Here is a 17,994-nt window from a genome sequence, read left to right on the forward strand (position 1 = left end):
AGGAAAAAAGAATTATTCTGGGATATGTTGTCACAACAATGTGTCTTGACGGACTGAGATCTAAAGTCCGTACCGGTGGGTACATCAGACACACTAGACACAGAGGAAGAAAAGCACAGGGCGTACAAGCCGAGACGTACAACACACACAGCAGGGTGGAGGCGGGGGGAAAGGAGGCAGCACCCGACCTCCCAGTAGAGAAGAGAGAAGGAGGTTATAATATTTTTTTTTTTTTTTCTTTTCTTTGATAGAGGGGGGCAAAGAAAAGTTTTTGTTTTTTTTTGTACCTTTTTCTGGTGTAGTTTCACCTTCTTCTTTTCGCTGTAGTGAAAGAAGGGGGGGGGGGTTCTGTGGGGTGCGCTCACGGGTGCGCATATTTCTCTCCTATGGGTGGGCACCCACAACAACGGTGTAGGCAGGGCTTTGGAGGTATGGACTTCCCCACATGTGAGCTCCTCCCTTTGCGTTTAGACTCCTCCCACATCCACCGGCAGCATCCATTTCAAAAAGCCCCTGCTCATTGTGTGGCATTGCTTACAGATACATACACATACGGGTGTAGTGTGTATAGTTTCGATAGAACCGAACCGGAGAGTCCCTCCCACTTGACCACCACTACACCGGCAGTGCTCTGCGTGTTTTTTTGTTTTGTTTTGTTTTTACCCGAGGCAGAGACACCTATAAAAAGCTGATGCCACACAACCAAAGAGATAGTCAAGATAGGGCGAAACGCGTACAACAAACAGCCAGCGAAGAAATCAAGCAAAAACCCCTGCAGAGGTGCCGAATGCGCCATCAAAAAAACATCATAAGAGAAAGAGACGATTTTTCTTACCTTTTGTCGCCTCTTTCATTCTTTTTTCTATGCCTTTGCTTTGATGGAATGAGATTGAAACCCATCAAAACACATACGCGTACCGACTACATGTTTCAAGTGCTAATGTGGCCCTTTTTTTTTTTTTTTTTTTTTCCTTTGCTTCGCCCTTTATGAGATGATGGGCGGTTTACTTGTAGAGTTGCTCTCCTGAGCTTTTCCACGTTCATTCAATTGTGTTGCTGTTTTTTTTTTTTTTGTTCTCTTTTACCTCGTACATTAGGAAGGAAAAAAAAAATAGAGAGAAAACTGTAATTAGATTTCATTATTTATGAATCGCTCTTCTTATCACCGCCCTCCTCTCTTCCTTCTTTTTTTTTTTTTCTTCCTCCGCCAACGAAGAAGAAGAAAAAATAAAATCAATGACGAAGCTGAAAATGTTTTTTGTTTCCCCTCTTGGGTCTTGTAGTACTAGAGCTATATATCTCTGGCGTTCTCCTATGTTTTTTTTATTTTTATTTTAAGGAACTTTTCTTTTTTTTTCTTCGAGTGCCAACAAGGGCAACAATTTAGAAAAAAAAAAAAAAAAAAATAGAAAATGATCGTTAAAAAGAAAGAGAGAATTCGGTGTGTGTGTGTGTGTGTGTACATTTATTATTCCTTTACGAGTGCGTAAATTGTTGTGTATGCGTGTGCGTCCCTCTATACCTTGTGGGTCTTGCGGGTACCTACGCTATTTGACTTTGATTCCGTTTTATTATCATTTTCTTTTTCTTGTCTTTCTTTCTGCTCTCTTTAAATAAAATAAAAAATACCCAAATCATTTCTGTTTTCTTCAGCACCCGCCCAATCTCTCTACCGCCAATGATGATTACCTATTTAGGTGTGTATTTATAGATGTGGCAAAGCTTGCGCATGTGTCCCGAGATCCCGCCCGAAAAGACGTGGAAGTAGTGAAACAAAAAAAAAAAATGCTGCTTGATTCTTTTTTTGGTTTTGTTTTTTTAATGGCGCTCTTAGCGGCCTTTTTGGAAGAAAAAAGAAAATGATGGCAACCGCCATCAGTTGACCACCCACTGGCGCTAAATGCAAAAAAAAAGAAAGAAAAAGCATTTTTCTTATTTCTTTTTATTGTATGTCTATTTCTTCTTTGAGTTGATGGTCGTACGAAATGAACGAGGACGTTGGCAGACAAAACAATCGAGAACAAAAAAAAAAATGGCATTGAAAATGTAAATCAATAGATATTCTGCAATTGCATTAAAATTGAGTACACCGTCCATCAATGCAATTCTTTCTAATCATAAGTGTTCGACATCGTGTCATTAAATGGGTTGGCGAAAAAAAATACAAACAAACAATTCCGCATCATTCCGCACGATATCCCTCGTTGACCGAAAAGGGGGGGGGGGGAAGAAACGTCACGACTAAAGAGGCTTTTATACTATAGAGACAGTTGTTGTTGTTGTTGTCACACGGGTCAGTACACACAAACAAGAGACACCTATACAGCCGACAAGAGACGACCACCTCCACACCCGCCCGTTTATACCTGCCCGATTGTCTCCAGTGCACCTGGGCTAGGTATCTCGGATAACCTCGATAATCTTGTGGCCCAGCTTTTTCAATTAAACTCGGCTTCTGAAAGAGGGGATAAGGAATACGATCACCTTCCAAATCTTGTTACCTTTTAATTTTCGTTTGTGTGTGTGTGTGTGTGTACTGGACTTCAAAAGGAAATTGTGAGGCATTCAAAGAAAACGGCTCAGAATAAAATGTTTTTGTTTTCGCCCGGTTGGAACTTAAACTTGGGAATCTAAACAGGACCTTTTTCTTATCCATCCGTGTGTTTACGCGTAGGGTACAAAGTACAAAAAGTCATGGAAGAATACACAACAAGGGAGTGGCAAGTGCCACGAGTTTTGCCTCTTTCCAGACGGCCGGACGTCTCTTGATCGACAGCCACCGTCTTTTCGCTGTTTCGACACACCATTTTCTACGTAGAGCAAATGTTTCATCAGAGCGTCTGCCTGTGTTTGTAAGTCATGTAGAAAAAGAGAAGATAAAACAATGGAAAAGAAACCTCTTTCAACCCCACTGTTGTATCGTCCATTTCAAAATTCTAGTCCAGTCTGCCCAAAAACAAGAAAATTCCCAGCAAAGAGGGCGACACCCCACCCAACTTGCGGCCACACACACGGCTTTTTTTTTTTTCTTTCTTTGCCGCAAATAAGTAGGAAAAATAAAGAAAGAAAAAAAAAAAAAAAAGGGAAAAAGCGATTTTCCGAAACACTTACAGAAACACACAAACACGCGCCGCCACACAGCGACCGCCGCCGCTGTTGCGGTTCTTCCCTTTTTTTTTTTACACTTTTTTTTTTTCTTTTCGTGAGGTAAACATACACATCACGGAGAGACGATGATAACACCATTCGGCCTTATTCGTCCTTCCACACAACTGTACCCCGATCGGAGCAAAAACACGTCGAGTGGACGGATGGAGAAAGCGGTCCGGACATATACAAGACGCGGCGCCGAGAGAGTTGGACGCGTGCCGCCGACGCCTAGAAAACAGAAAAAAAAAGGGACTAAGAGAGAAAAGGAACAGCATCCAGCAGGTGACGGGCCGTTGAAAACACACGGACGTGTCTTTTTTTTATTTTTTTTTTTCCCTTTCTGTTGCAGAGCGCGCCTTATTGGACTTATCTTTGGTCTGCTGGCCGCGCCGCAAACACGGCACAAAAAGGCGGTTACAATGTAACACACTATCACGTATACAATCGAGGGTTAGACGAAGAAAGAGAGGGTGGTAAATAAGAAAAGAAATTCAAAAAAGAAATTCCATCCCCCCGTTGAAAAGAAGAAGAGCGGCCTTTTTATTTTCCCCGTGTCTATGTGTGTTTAAAAAGCTAAAGCGGAAAGCTGTTTACGCAGACATGCGGACCTACTGGTCAAGCACACACACACACACACACACACACACGGGTGAAAAACCAATGCAGTCACTATGTACATTTTTTGTTTTTCCCCTCCCTAAATATCCCGACTGGGTCCGTGGCAGATGCGGTCAAATAAAAACAGACTATATACACACAACAGATTTCTTTATATTCGTTGTACTTTTTGGGTGTTCCTTTTTTCGGTCTCTCTTTTTATTTCGCTTCACACTCTTTGTGTGTGTGTGCAACCGGAAGGACGTGCATTTCCCCATCGTCGATTCTGACGACAGCAGAAATTTTCGTAGAAAAAAGCTTAGATGCAGTTGGGGGACCTTATAGCGCTTTGCTCCGGGTTCAAACTGTGTGTGTGTGTGTGTGTGTGTGTGTGTGTGTTGGCAACTTAACGCTTATCGATATCAATCTGGGGCTATAGCCGACCGCCTACATGGTCCATACATATGTACAGTCCATTATATTCTTTGGAAAAAATAAGAAAAGAAGGACTTTTTGACATGGAGCAAAGGCCAAAGGCAGAGGAAATGACTGGCCGCGCTGTGGCTTCTTAAAGAGAGGACCCCCTGTCGTTCAGTCGCAGAAGGAGGCCGTCATGAGCTGGTTTTTTTTTCTTGTGTGTGGGAAAACACCGAGACATTCCAACACACACATAGCTCGTCCTCACCGCTCTCTCTCTCTCTCTCTTTTTGCTCCTGTCTCATCTCTACAACTGTGCCTAAATAATCATAAAAATGTACACACGGTACATGTAGAAATGGGACCATACAAAAAAGGTCGAACAGAACAAAACAAAATAAAAATGGACCACATAAAGACACCCAAATGAAAAAAAAAAGGGGGCAAAAAAAAAAAAAAAAAAAGTGCGCACCCATCAGTGAGATTTATGAGTCTTGGCTTTGCGCTTTTATCTCTTGGACGACGCGGCCGCTCGGCACTGAATGATAATTTTCTCAATAGCCTCCACCCACCCTATACATTTTATTCTTTCTGCCGACCAATGTATGCACAACAGAGTGAAAAAGATTATACTTTGTTGTTTTTTTTTTTTTTGCTCAGTAGAATAACGGGCATTTTTTTTTTCCTTCAGGTAATTATTAACCGATTCCAGCGCTCTAGAAGGCAGCATCTATTAAGGTGGCAGAGCCTCCCCCCAAAAAATAATGTAGAACTGGAATAGAATAGAAAAGGGTGCCCTTGCTCCACAATATTTACTGGACGAAGAAAAACAAAAAATGTTGGGCTGTTTGGCGGTACATTTTTTTTTTTTTTTTTTTTTTTGACGTCCGACATCGACCTGCTTCCGACATTCCATCGCCTTTTGATCCGGTCCTGCACAGCAGAAGTCGTCGCCGAATTTTCCGCAGTCGAAAAATGTTCTGTCAGTGGCGTTGTACGACAAGGCCAAAATGTCAAAAGTCTTGTAGGCAGTAGAAAAGAAGGCCGAAGGATTTATCAAAAGAAATCCTTTTTCTTCCTGTTGCAGGTATCGATGATGGCAGGATAGGGAAAAAGAGAAGATGGGAATGAAGGAATTATAAAAAAAAAAAAAGCGTTTGCTACTAATCTCCTTTTAAAGAGGACAACATTCTTTGGATCCGGTTGTACATACAATACATACTACATATGTACATATATTTATATCGACGTATCACACACAGCCCCTCCTTTTGAGAAAAGAGAAAAAAAAATCAAAATATTCGACTGGAAGATGCATTCGTATGGAACCCACACGTATAGAGGGAAGACCTAAAGAAAAATGTTTGATGTCGGATCTTTTTCAAATCTTAAAGCAATGAGGCCGATCAGGTGAATGATACCCAAGGGTCAATCCTTTTTCTCCGGCTTTACTTTCTTTGACCGTCTTATTTTTTTTTGTTTTGTTTTCCATCCCTTAGCGTTTATACCCTTCATTTAGTTCTTATTTTTTTTTTTTTTTCTACTGAAGAAGGTTTGTTTCGGTTCTGGCTGTCTGGATCAGTTTGAACTGCTGGCCCAACAAGAGCTCGGCGTTGATCGACAGGGAAAATTCAGGCAATTCTTTTCCCATCTTGTCCGCAAAAAATATAAAAGAGAAAGAAGATTGAAAGGTTGAGCCAATATTCTGTTAAGAACGAGGACGTGTCTCATGGATTTTTCAAAACAAAGATCCTCAGATCATTTTCAAAGATTATCAAGAACCCACTCTGTGACTCTTTAACATGTTGAAAACTACGGAACATGAAGTCGTCTTTCTCCAGTCGACATTTCTTGAAATGAATATCTTTAAGATCCTTATCGCTAACAAGCGATTGACCCAAAATCATCCGCTTTTTCGAAAATCTTCTCGCATAATGTTAAATTATCATGTACGCAGAATATTGAATGAATACCACACGTATGGAAAGGCAGTGCGGAAATTCATTCATTGACATTTTTTCCCTCCAAAATCTACTATAAATTTATACACACTCGGCCTGAGCTGGGTATATCTATTTTTATGGTCCACCCCGAAAGCGTAGTCTAATCGTAATGCGGTGTATAGCCTCCTACTGTATAGCTATAGGCAATAAAAAGTATTTAAGGAGGGAAAAAAAAAAAAAAAATAGAAACTTTACAGCCGTAAAGAGAGAGACTATAAGACCCAATCAAAGAAATATGAAGACAATTGAGGGTTGTCTCGTTTCCCAGTATTTATTGGTTCGAACAGTTTCATTCTCAAAAATCAAAAAATTAATTCCCTTCATTTCGTTTTAATGAAGTTTACTATTTATGTACACGCATACAATAAAACAAGTCCGGTGTATACTGTTCCTATTGGGTGGCCGTCCCCACTGAATTTCGAAATGCCATTCATCCCATTTTAGATGAGAACCTACTTGTTTACAATGTGCAAGTAACTTGATTGAAGCGCATGTTCAATTCAAATGTCTACATTTTCACCTTCTGACGCTAGGCTAAACACAGACAAAACATAGTAAACAAACTTGACACTCCATACACAACACGGACACGGGCAATAACAAAAAAAAAAAAAAGAAGAAAATCAACGAACAGCTCAGAAGGGTTGGGTTTCCATCATGCGGCTATTGTTTCTTTTGCTTTTTGCATGCGCCGGAAAGAGAAATTCCAGGCTCCGGGGAATGTGTATATTGCCATATCGGATGCGGAAATAAGGCGGTTGTATATCGCTGCTGCGGGTTAAAGAAACATGTAAAGCAACACACATTTTTACAGCCTGTTATTATTATAACTAATAATAATAATGGACATGGCGATCTTCGTCTTTCGCTGACCTATACAGGATTATCTTTTTACGAGCCGCCACTGCATTTTTAGTTATTACTCATTGAAACATGGATACTTTATAGCCGGCGACCGCGCGATAAACTTAATCCTGATGGTTTCCATTTTTCTCTCCTTTGACCCTTCGCTTATATTTTATATACGTGTACGTAGAGTCTATGTTCGGAAGTATCCGTCTACTGCTTAGCTTTCCATCATCATCATCGCTGATGTTGAATGCATCCACCGGCTGTCCTGTTTTCGTTAAAATTACTTTAACGGCTACGGCATTGTGTCCTGAATAGTTTGCAGTTGATGGGGGTTAAAGGTTCATCATCTCTCATCATTGGTTGGTTGATTGACTTGACTGCTGACCGTTATTTCAAATTTTATTGCATTTCTTGCTTGTTGGCCTTAATTCCGGCGCGGATAGAGTTTAGTGGTTTACAAGTGGCTATTATACATTGAAGCAAACAGGGAATCTTTGAAGGGAAAAGCACTTCTTTCTAGTTTTTCGTTTTTTTGTCTTTAGATCGTTTTGTTTTGTTTTTATTATTTTGAAAAAAAAAATTTTGTGTGTGTTCTGTCATTTTCTTTTCCCGGTTTTCAGTGGAATTGAACGGTTCCCCGGCGCGCCACTATTAGCACCCGACAACCCAAATATTGTGGAATGGGTCGCCAAGGCTTGTTGGAGGATTTATAAAATAACGAAACACGACCTCTGCTTTTGAAACAGGAACTGTTACAACATTTTACGGCGCTTCCACTAGAAAAGCCGTAAAAGAAAAGTGGGCAGTCGGTGTAAAACAACGCCGACTTCCCGCAACCACTTCTTAGTTCTTACACCAGCAGCGGGAAACCTTGATTACAAGCTATAACTTACAATCAAATATGCCGTTTAACGGCTGGCTGATTCTCTTTTGCCGAGAAGCAGTCCAGCCCCAGCAGCTAGTCAACGAGAGGGAGATTTCAAATGCAGCTATATACGACTAGCTATACTATAGGCCAAACTACTAAATGGGATTGTTTGAATCTGTTTACCCGCGCAGCTCTTCTCGAAAATCCTTCGGATCGGACTGTTTGTTTCATTAAAGGACAAAGAAAACAAAAACAAAACTAAATTCCTTATTTTTCTTTTTGTTGTTTCACTTGTTTAGTTTTTTTTTTACGATCCTTCTCCGTCCCCCAACGTTTTCATTTTTTTTTTTTTTTGATTCTGGAATCACGGTCAGCAATTTCCTAACGACCAAGCGCGCTAAATAGAATTTAATACAAGACAATAAAATTTTTTAAGAAAAAAACCAAAAACAAATGAAACAACTTTTCTTTTGTGCTGCTGCATTCTTTTCTTTCTCGCCTTTTTAACGGTTTGTATACACACATGCAGCAGTCACACGAATGCTGACGGCGACTATAGTTGTGCCGATAAAAATATGAGATGTGCTCCGTGTGATGTGTCAGCATCAGCGCACCGCTTTCTCTGTGACAGAGGCCCATATTTTTCGGGATTGACGCCACACTTGATATCAAACTGTAGCAACGGGTTACGCAGTTATTGTCGCTGTATTTGTATGTTTATTCTATTTGCTCCGGCAAGCAGATAGACTCGCTATCGTTCCCTGCGCCACCGCGATTTTGTTTAGTTTTATTGTGTTGTTCACAATGTGGCGTCGATTTCAACTAACACGAAGAATTTATGGCAGCTCTTTCTCTTTCCTCGTTATTTTGGCTCTATCCACCAGCAGCACTTCGTATACAAGCCACGGCGGGAAAAAGAAAGGGGGAATAGAGAAACAACAGCATCTAAAATACAAACGCATTAGCCTGAGGATGACGACTCTTGGTCCAAGTCATGGGAAAAGGGGCGTCAAACTCGACTATCTTTCGTGTGTATGCCTCGCAACTCTTCATTGTGGATGGAAAAGCTGGAATGCTGGGCCCGCCAATCACAATAGCGCGGTCAGTGCTTTGACAACAGGTCCCAATCAGAGTTGTGCGAAAAGCTTTTTAATTGCTCCTAGAATGCCATCCACTCTAAATGCTTTTTTCTTCATAGGAAGATGACACAATGGAAAGAATGAAGAAGACGAGTTATTTCCTACAACAGTCATGAGCCTATGTGTTTACAATGAACAAGATGATGCGCTCGAATGACATCGAAACTTTCAGTAGAACCTGACAGCTTCGATGTTTGCTTTCTTTTTATTTTAGATTTTTTTTTGCCCTGTACCAGCGCTGTGCCTGACGTAAATTTTGAATTGCTAACGTAATCCTGTTAGAGGCAATTGAAGTTCAATCCTACGTGAAATTTGGACTCGCATGACGAGTCGGAATTTCAAACGAAAAGACCAACAGTGCGAGTCTAGTATGACATCTCCTGGTAAAAATCTTAAACACGTAGTGAAAGCATATTTTTTTGTTCCAGTCGACGGTCACGCTTATAATTGTTATCACTTACAAGAAGCCTAGATGCCTGTATTCAATCTAAATAGAATCTGATTAGAACATCCGTTCTGTTACTTTTGGGGAATTGTAGATTTTTGCAGTTGATTTCCTTTCTAGCCTTGCAACATGTCTAAGGTCCCACCGAGATTTGAACTCGGATTGCCAGATTCAGAGTCTGAAGTGATAACCATTACACCATGGAACCTTTACAAACTTTATTGTCCCTGTATTAACAATCAGTAATGTTTGAACTTGGAGACATAGAAAACTGGAACCACAGTTCCGTGAAAAATAGGTCCCACTGAGATTTAAACTCGGATTACCAATTTCAGATTCTAGGGTGCTAACCATGACGCTATGGAACCATGGAACAATTACTCTACTCTACAAAGAAACAAGGAAAAATGGGGAGGAATGTTTTGTGTCCATTATGTTGTACATTTGCTTGTTAAATATGCATGGCACAACAAATGAATTTCAAATATGTTGTAGAGGTTTTAGTGAACTGGCTGTTCCGTGCGCCTTATTTTAGGCAGTGTATTGGATTTTAACAAATCAGATCCTCAAATAAAATCAAATCCAAATCACATCATTTGCCGATGTGGATTAAATTGGATTTTACTGGTTAGGTTAGTTAAAGTTAGCTTAGGTTAGTTTAGGTTAGATTACTCGAGGACTTTTGCTGTCTTGAATGATTCAAAAATCCAATGCAAATCCGCAAATAATTGGATTTGCTTCGGATTTTTTTTTTTGCGGATTTGATTTGCCAAAATCCTATACACTGATTCTAGGGTTGGTAAAAATCTGACGATCTTCCTTAGGGAAAAAATTGCAAAAAAAAAGCCAAAAAACAAACAAAGATGTGAAATTTTAGACTTTGGAAAAAATATCCTGGTTTTCCTGAATTTTACTATCGAAATAAAAATAGTATAAAACCCTAGAAGTGCAATCACTGCCCGTTTGATTACAGCTTTCAATTATTGGTATTCCGACGATGCCAGTTTGGGTGGGTGTTTGGCAGCCTGGTTTAAACTGAAACAAACGAGCGTTGATGTCAACAATCAACAAAGCTGCTAGTGAAAATGGCGTCTACTTCTGCAGCCTTAGAAGGTCTACCAAAACAATTTGTGACATCAATGAAAACTTTGTTTGAAATAATGGACGATAGGAATAGTGGATACGTGAAACTTACAGGTATGCATCTTCTAATAACTAGCATATGTATGCATGGTATTTCGTAAGTCCTTTGTTGTTTGTATGTATTCCTGATTCCGACTGCACGATTTTAGATTTTCTTGGTTTTTCTTTGACTTTCTTGCATGTAATTGTTTGCGTTGAATTTCACCAGATTTGGAAAATTTTTGGAGTGAAGAAGGCCTCTCAGGCCTTCCCAAAGGTGTTATTGAGAGTTTACGTAAAGTGACACCTACATCTGGCTTGCTTTCATTTGAAAGGTTTTGTGCTGGCCTGAAAATTTGCCTCCTTAGATATCAAGTATTGACCAACAATGCCATATCAAAAACTTCCTTTAACCATTACTTTTTCAATTTAAATTTTTAAAGTCTGATCAACAGAAAGTTGATCTGAAAGTTCCTCTGCGGTCTCCTTCTGCCCCTATTTTGGATCTAGAAAATGGGTCCACCCCACCACCAATACCTCCACCCATCCATCCTCGTAGTCCCACAGCCACTGTAAGGCCAAACAATGCCCTTATGCTACATAGCAGGACACTCAGCATGCCTTTATTGGCAGCCAATCAACAATCCACAACTGAAGAAGAGCCACCTCCTGTACCAGTGCACATGAGAAAACCAGAAACTTCCATGGCAATAAAAGAAAGAAGAGCTGGCATTCATAGTGTTTATGGAAATGTTCCATTATTCAGGAATACTCCACCACCACTGGTAAATGTTCAAAGTTAAAACTCCTATAGAAGTATAGAAAATTCATGGATTTTCTATTGGTTTACACCCAATACATTTTCCTCAGGTACCTATGATGGGGCCGCCGAAACCTCCTCGTGTACTGCAATCTTCAGCTCCTCAGAATAACGTTATCACCAATGGAGCTCTGATGATGAGAACGCGTTCTGAAATATCGGCCCGTACTATGGCTTCAACCAAGGGTACTTCAATTGAAAATAAGAACCCCTTACCGGTGGCCTCGATAGCAGAGAGATTAATAGCCAAAGCTGAAGTAAGAACTGCACTCCAACAATGGCAATTGGCTCAAATGGATTCTGAAAAAAATGGGTTATTTATTTACATAGATTTGTTATTGTTCATTTAACTAAAATATCCACGCCATAAATTTACGGTTTCAGAGGAAATAATAAAGGCGTTGTCAGTGGAATATCCGGCAAAAAGAGAGAACCACGGCGACATACTTTACAGAACGGAATTGACCAGAGCATGGTGAGTTTACTATATGTGTACCTGTAAATCTGTCTCCAGTTTATATAAATTTGATTTTTTTTAGTTACGCAGGATTCATATGTTAGAACAGGAACGGCAAGTGCTTACTAGTGGTTTGCAGGCATTGGATAGAGCCAGGGATTGGTTTAACTCTCAGTTGATCGATGTTAAAGATAGAATCGAATCATTTGGAAAATCGGCAGTTGGCTCACATGTAATTTCTAGGAAAACATCATTCAAAAATTTTCTCTTTTGATTTGTTATGACGTTCTTTTACCTCGTTTAGGATTATTCAACCGACGCAGCGTCAGAACGTTTGGGTTTCAAAATCTCTCGAATTGAAGAAGTTAGCCGGCAGCTCCTTGTACTTATTGAGAATGCTGATCGCGGATTCCCTGCCCATATGAATCTTGCTTTGGCCGATCGTAAAAAAGTTGCAAAAGCTCCTGGCGATGGAGGTATTGATGAAAACAACGAAGAGGAAGTCAACCGTATCCTCCGTCGTTTAAAAATTCAGAATCATCAATTAACCGAAGTATGATTCCCTAAGCATACCACAGTGATTTAAAATCATAACACTTTTATTTTACATCTAGGAGGTTGGCCGAAAAAGTGAACGAATAACTATGCTAGAAAAGGAAAAAGGATCTCTCATACGCGAACTTTTTCAAGTCCGAAGTCAACCATCTAACAGAGCAACCAGCAGCCATCATTTAGCTGACGATAATACGTTGATGTGAAGTCAATGCGTAGCTGACGAAGATGCACGTGACAAGTCTTAGCAAACATTCTTCTGACAGTATTGGATCGAACAAACAAAGAAACAGTTTTGCAAATGCGTCATAATATTATCCTATACACTCTTTAAAAAAGTTACTCGCAATTTTTGGATTTTTGTCCCCCATATCCGTTCTTGTAATACAACACCGTTGACATAATGTATAGCGAACATGTAACAAGCTTTCAGCGGTTAAGGTATGTAGATGTAGACGAGCGATTCGGCGTCCGTTGCCGTTTAAGCTTTCCTTGCGAATAATCCCCTTAACTCCATAGCTGAATTTCCCGGCTCGGCAGTTGTATTTAAGCGATACTACCATGAATTTTCACACAGACCGTCTACCAAATTTATTTTGTATAATTTAATAAAATCCCAAACCTAACCTTCCAAATTCCATCAGTCAATGGCCAAAGTTTTCATCGATTGCTTATTTAAAACTCGAATGTAGTCTTACACCTTTTGAAGTCGAAAATAAGGAGCTTTTTTTATGAGATAACAAATGAAAATGTTTTAACAATTCCGCGCCAAAAGGGGTATCTCGGAAACTGGCAATGCTGCCGTTGGCTAAGCAAAACTGATGCTTGGCAACGTCTAGTCGTTCAAATTCTGCCTTTGTGTTTTTCATAAAAATCTCAACGTTCGTGTTAATAAAAAACTAAGGAAATTGCAGAAAATCGATACTTGGTGTAAATTCCATTAAGCTCGCGACATAATAATTGTTAGCTTAAGCACGAATTACCATGGGAAGGACCCGTCGTAAAGCGAGCTGTGAAAAGGAATATGAGGACAATGCATCGTCATGCAGCACTCCGCCTGCCAAAGACAAGGAAAATTGTTCCCCTGCACCCATTAGAGAAAGATCATCGTTTGCCATCGCTCAACAACAACAGATCATTACGTTACGGAAGGATTATGACCATAATGGTAAACAAAAAGAATTCTGTGTTCATCCTAGTGTGTGTACAACCACAATAAGTGCAACATACATTTACATATGCCATTCTTTTTCCACAGTTGCAATGACCATAAAGGATATGCTTGCAAATAAACAAGTAATGATTGAAAATCTAACATTGCCATTCTATACTGCATTGATGAAGATGCCACAGAACATCAAGAAAATGAAATGGTCTGATTATTTGGTGAGAATATATACATTAAATATACATATGTATAACAGATATTTCAAATTCGTTTTTGGTTTGCTAAATAATACAAATTTGGTAGAAACGGAAGGTAGATGCCAGTCAAGAAACTCTCAATGTATTGCCACTAAATGACAATCCTTCACAAGAATCAGTTCCTGATCTTCACACTTTTGCAGTTCCAACAGGTGATACATGAAGATCTCACTGTAGCAACAATTGTGTTAATATTTCATTAACTTTAGGACTATCTAAAATGGAAACCCCTGCATTACGATCCTCATCACGATTAGCAAAAAATAAAGTATTAATAATATTAAGCACTCAGTAACTTAAATAAAAATTCTGATCATTACCCAGATTCCCATCATTACCCCTAAATTTGATCCATCCACTGGGGCTATCATTAACAAAAGGCTTCCAAAGCCAGGAGAGGTAAGGCTTTTATGAAATGCCTGCTTATTATTCTCATGCATATTTATCACATTTTAAATACTTCAGAAAAATTCAGTACTAATTTTGAGCGTTATTTAGGTGTTATTTTCCCTTAAGGGTAGCCCCGTTGCTACTAACACACATTCGACAAAGCTGTCTGCACGGGAATTGTCTAGCCTAGCCGCAACAGAAGATAAGGTATAGATGAAAAAGTAACCGTCATTTGATAAATTACTAAATCGTAGGACTCTGATTCTTGTTTCAGGATCTAGTTGTTGCTTTCTTGAAGAATCCAGAAAATTTCAACACGTTTAAAGCTTTTGAGAAAACATACAACAGTCGCAAGATGCGCAAAGAATGAAATGGAGATTTTTGTGTTCTTTCCATGCGGTCTTACCCGTCGATCAAACAGAATCCTTATGACCAATCGATCTTCGAAATCACACGTGTATAATCCCATATAATACAATTTAAAAATGTTCACACATATTATGTTTAGCTAACCAGACAGCATGAGATACAATGTTCCCTACAATCGCTTCATACTAATGACGCAGTGTATTCGGTGCGTTCTTTTTAGATTTTAGATAAATATTAAAACAAAAATTGAGACATACAAGTGTCAGTAATTGTTACGGTCTTTTAACGTGCGAACCCCTGAGGAATAAAAAATGCTATGTTGTGTGCGATGAAAAGTGGTTATAACTTAAAATTCCTGTGAAAAAAGAAGCGAATGGTACTGTAGAGAGCAGCGGAGGAAATTGTTTCTTTTATTTTTTACTCTTTTTTATCAAGAAATTGTGCACAGATTTATTAGCGAAGAATAACTGGTTGGTAACTGCGTGTCTTATCTTTGGAGTTGTGAATTTTGAAATATTTCACTAACATCAGCACCATCTGTTAGCACTTTAAAAATGTTTTCCAGTACACCTGACAACTAAGGGGAGTCAGTATTCCCTAGGGTCTACCATTCTCTCTATCCAACAGTAGGAGGTCATTGAGATCAGAAAACGCCTTTTCCTATCGGGGAAATGTTCATTCGCGTTTATTTCTCTGAGTGATACGAAATGGACGTTGCTGAACGTCCCGTGATTAATTTTGCCATTAACGGACCATCAGAAATTGCGTTGAGTGAGGAGGCCATAGCAGCTCGCCAGAGAAAGCTTCAGGAAGCTAAGAAACATTTGGCCTCTATAAATGAAAAAATACTGGAACTACAAGTTATGTTGAGAAGATTGTCTAGAAAACCTCGTTTTCATAAACTTCAGTACGTTCTCAAACATCGTGTGGCTGTCTATTCAGGTAAAGTCTTATATTTTAGCTTTTACTTCTATTGTTCTAACAAATCTAAGGTTTTGCTTATATTTCTAGGTTTACGTTCGGTCTACCTTAAATATTGCTGTAATTTGCAAGAAGATCTAAATCAGTTTCAACAATACTAACAATAAGAACATCATCGTCTCATCCACAACTTTTATAGGTAACCTGATGTTTGGTATTTTATATCAGTTCCTTGTTTAAAGTCCTCCTTTAACAGTTTTGAATCAAGAATTGTAAAAAACAAAAACAAAATGGAAGTGGAAAGTGACAATGAGGAAACAGTGGAAGAACAGTACATTTTGGTAGAATTTGCTGGAAATACTGGAAGTGATGCATTAAACCAAGAAAATGTGTCCATCAAAGTTCTTGGAATGGAGACCGAAGAGCCTATTATTAAAATAGGAAATCAGCTTTATGAAGGAAAATATTATGACACTATTGGAACAGAACTTTTCTTTACTGAAGCTGAAGGTGAACCACCTTCTGATACCTTGTTTGATGCTAAATTAGAGAAAAAACTGGAATTTTACGGTAAAACGAACACAAAACTTGTTGTTAGCAGAGCATTTGCTAAGCCATTGGAAAAATCTAGAAATTCGGCTGACCTCCATTTGCCCAATCAAAGTGTGTCCAATTCGGATAAAATTAATGAAGTTTAGTAATATTCATCATCGTTCCAGTTTCATTGTTCATTTCTCCACGCCCTGTTTTGATCAGAAGTGTACCAAATTTGTAAGCGAATGTTAATGTGTGTTGGTGTGAGTTACTAAAATATAAAATGTCTGTGGTATCGGAGCAACATCTGGCCATCACAGGTTTGTTTTCCACAACGACGTTAAGAAACAGAAATTTTCTAATGCCGTTTCATTGGGGGAAGTCCGTTCCATTTAGAATTTTTTGGTACGACAAAAGAAAGAAAAGCGCTAGAAGCGTGACGCCCCTACGACGATACAAAGCAACCCGGTTCACCGACCTTATGTTCGCCTGGAGTCCCCAGTACTGCCCACTCGTATGGTTGCCCATCTCCTGACGCTGCATTCTCACATGTTAGTTACAATCGAGACTTCCAGCATGCTCGGATGACGAATTGAAACTCGGAACTGGTCTTATCGAAAAACTTCAGATGCCCTGGTGAAATCTAAGTTCGTATACGGGCAGACGTTGCCATGGAATCATTTCGCCGAAGAAGCAACTTCAGCCATCCGCTTCAGCGAGTCCTCGCCGTTCCCGTGGCATTCATTCTCGTCATGTGTTATTATTACCAAGATGCCATTACAGCGCAAAGTAAATCTGCAACACAGTTTGGGAAACAGGATGGACGGAATGCAACTGCCGATAGTGTGAAAACAATATTGATTTGGAATGCATACTCCCGTTTTGAGTTGGAAGTTTTTGGCGACGGATCTGATACTTTCGCTAGCCATAACTGTCCAATAAACAATTGTTTCATCACAAAGAATCGATCTTGGGCTGCCCTTCGTGATTTTGATGCCGTCATCTTTAATATGCCACCGCTTTCACTTTACAAATTTCCAGTGGATGGTTATAGACGACCCGACCAACGTTATATCTTCTTTTCCCAAGAACCACCGCCATACATCGGAGAAGAAGTTACCAAATTCAACCATATCTTTAATTGGACAATGTCATATGCAGCTCACTCGGACATTCGCTACCATTACGGAGAAGTTATACCTTTACCATCTGCCCCGACAACTCATTCCAGTCGCACGGCATATATTAAATCTACTCGACACGGCGAGAATTTCGCAGAAGGCAAGACGAAAATGGTAGCCTGGTTTGTTTCTCATTGCTACACTCAGAGTCGACGTGAAAAATACGTAAGCATTCTGCGTCAATACATCCCGGTCGACATCTATGGCGGTTGCTATTCACATCACTGTCCCATGAATGAAAGTGCCTTCTTGTCAACTGACCCTTGCTACGATATGCTCGATAGTAACTACAAGTTTTATCTTGCATTCGAGAATTCTTTCTGCGTCGATTATGTTACGGAAAAATTTTTTGATATTCTCCAAAGAAGAATTATTCCTGTTGTGATGGGTGGCGCAAATTACTCTGCAATAGCACCTCCGCATTCGTATATCGACGCACTATTGTATAGTCCACGACAATTGGCAGACTATCTCAAATTATTGGCTTCGAATGATAAACTTTACAACGAATATTTTTGGTGGAAACCTCATTTCAAGGTTGTAAGAAGATACCCACGGTTAGCCTCCAACGCGCTGTGTTCTTTATGCGAAAAGTTACATCTTAACAAAACGCAGTCGGTCTATCACGATTTAGCAACGGGATGGAGTCACAAAACACAATGTAAAAGTCCGCGTTTTAAAGGTGTTCGAATTTTCTTTGGCATTTTTTGAAATAACCTTGTGTTACACACTATGCCATGGAACACGTCAGT

The 17,994-nt window shown here is 39.6% G+C and overlaps 3 protein-coding genes, 1 long non-coding RNA gene and 1 other non-coding gene across 5 annotated transcripts; 3 read left to right on the plus strand and 2 right to left on the minus strand.

Moving 5' to 3' along the window:
* Positions 1 to 404: 404 nt before the first annotated feature.
* LOC130691900 (alpha-(1,3)-fucosyltransferase C-like) lies at positions 405 to 17,985 on the plus strand. The gene is made up of 2 exons (XM_057514936.2): positions 405 to 409; positions 16,868 to 17,985. The coding sequence occupies exon 2, from the start codon at positions 17,072 to 17,074 to the stop codon at positions 17,951 to 17,953; it is 882 nt and encodes a 293-aa protein (XP_057370919.1). The 5' UTR covers positions 405 to 409; positions 16,868 to 17,071; the 3' UTR covers positions 17,954 to 17,985.
* On the minus strand, positions 9,608 to 9,679 carry Trnaq-cug (transfer RNA glutamine (anticodon CUG)). Its single transcript has one exon. It is a non-coding gene; the product is annotated as a tRNA-Gln (tRNA).
* On the plus strand, positions 10,531 to 14,729 carry LOC130691909 (uncharacterized). The gene is given in 15 exon segments (XM_057514949.2): positions 10,531 to 10,668; positions 10,823 to 10,968; positions 11,037 to 11,378; positions 11,464 to 11,726; positions 11,798 to 11,888; positions 11,953 to 12,102; positions 12,175 to 12,423; positions 12,485 to 12,656; positions 13,396 to 13,590; positions 13,681 to 13,808; positions 13,894 to 13,999; positions 14,057 to 14,115; positions 14,172 to 14,246; positions 14,346 to 14,444; positions 14,512 to 14,729. Coding segments are annotated over 15 exon segments (2,283 nt in total). The 5' UTR covers positions 10,531 to 10,556; the 3' UTR covers positions 14,608 to 14,729.
* LOC130691908 (uncharacterized) lies at positions 15,197 to 15,726 on the plus strand. Its single transcript, XM_057514948.2, has 2 exons — positions 15,197 to 15,548; positions 15,618 to 15,726. Exons 1-2 carry the CDS (start codon positions 15,314 to 15,316, stop codon positions 15,686 to 15,688), a joined length of 306 nt encoding a protein of 101 aa, XP_057370931.1. The 5' UTR covers positions 15,197 to 15,313; the 3' UTR covers positions 15,689 to 15,726.
* LOC132088588 (uncharacterized) lies at positions 15,782 to 16,552 on the minus strand. Its single transcript, XR_009422076.1, has 2 exons — positions 16,334 to 16,552; positions 15,782 to 16,270 (listed from the first exon to the last, which is right to left on the minus strand). It is a non-coding gene; the product is annotated as an uncharacterized LOC132088588 (long non-coding RNA).
* Positions 17,986 to 17,994: the final 9 nt, after the last annotated feature.

The sequence above is a fragment of the Daphnia carinata genome, chromosome 1, assembly GCF_022539665.2.
Source record: "Daphnia carinata strain CSIRO-1 chromosome 1, CSIRO_AGI_Dcar_HiC_V3, whole genome shotgun sequence".
Classification (NCBI taxonomy): Eukaryota; Metazoa; Arthropoda; class Branchiopoda; order Diplostraca; family Daphniidae; genus Daphnia; species Daphnia carinata.

Coding starts and splice junctions, on each gene's coding strand:
- LOC130691908 (XM_057514948.2), top strand. CDS start 15,314: ATGGACGTTGCTGAACGTCCCGTGATTAATTTTGCCATTAACGGACCA. Junction 15,549..15,617: donor TCGTGTGGCTGTCTATTCAG/GTAAAGTCTTAT, acceptor TTATATTTCTAG/GTTTACGTTCGGTCTACCTT.
- LOC130691900 (XM_057514936.2), top strand. CDS start 17,072: ATGCCACCGCTTTCACTTTACAAATTTCCAGTGGATGGTTATAGACGA.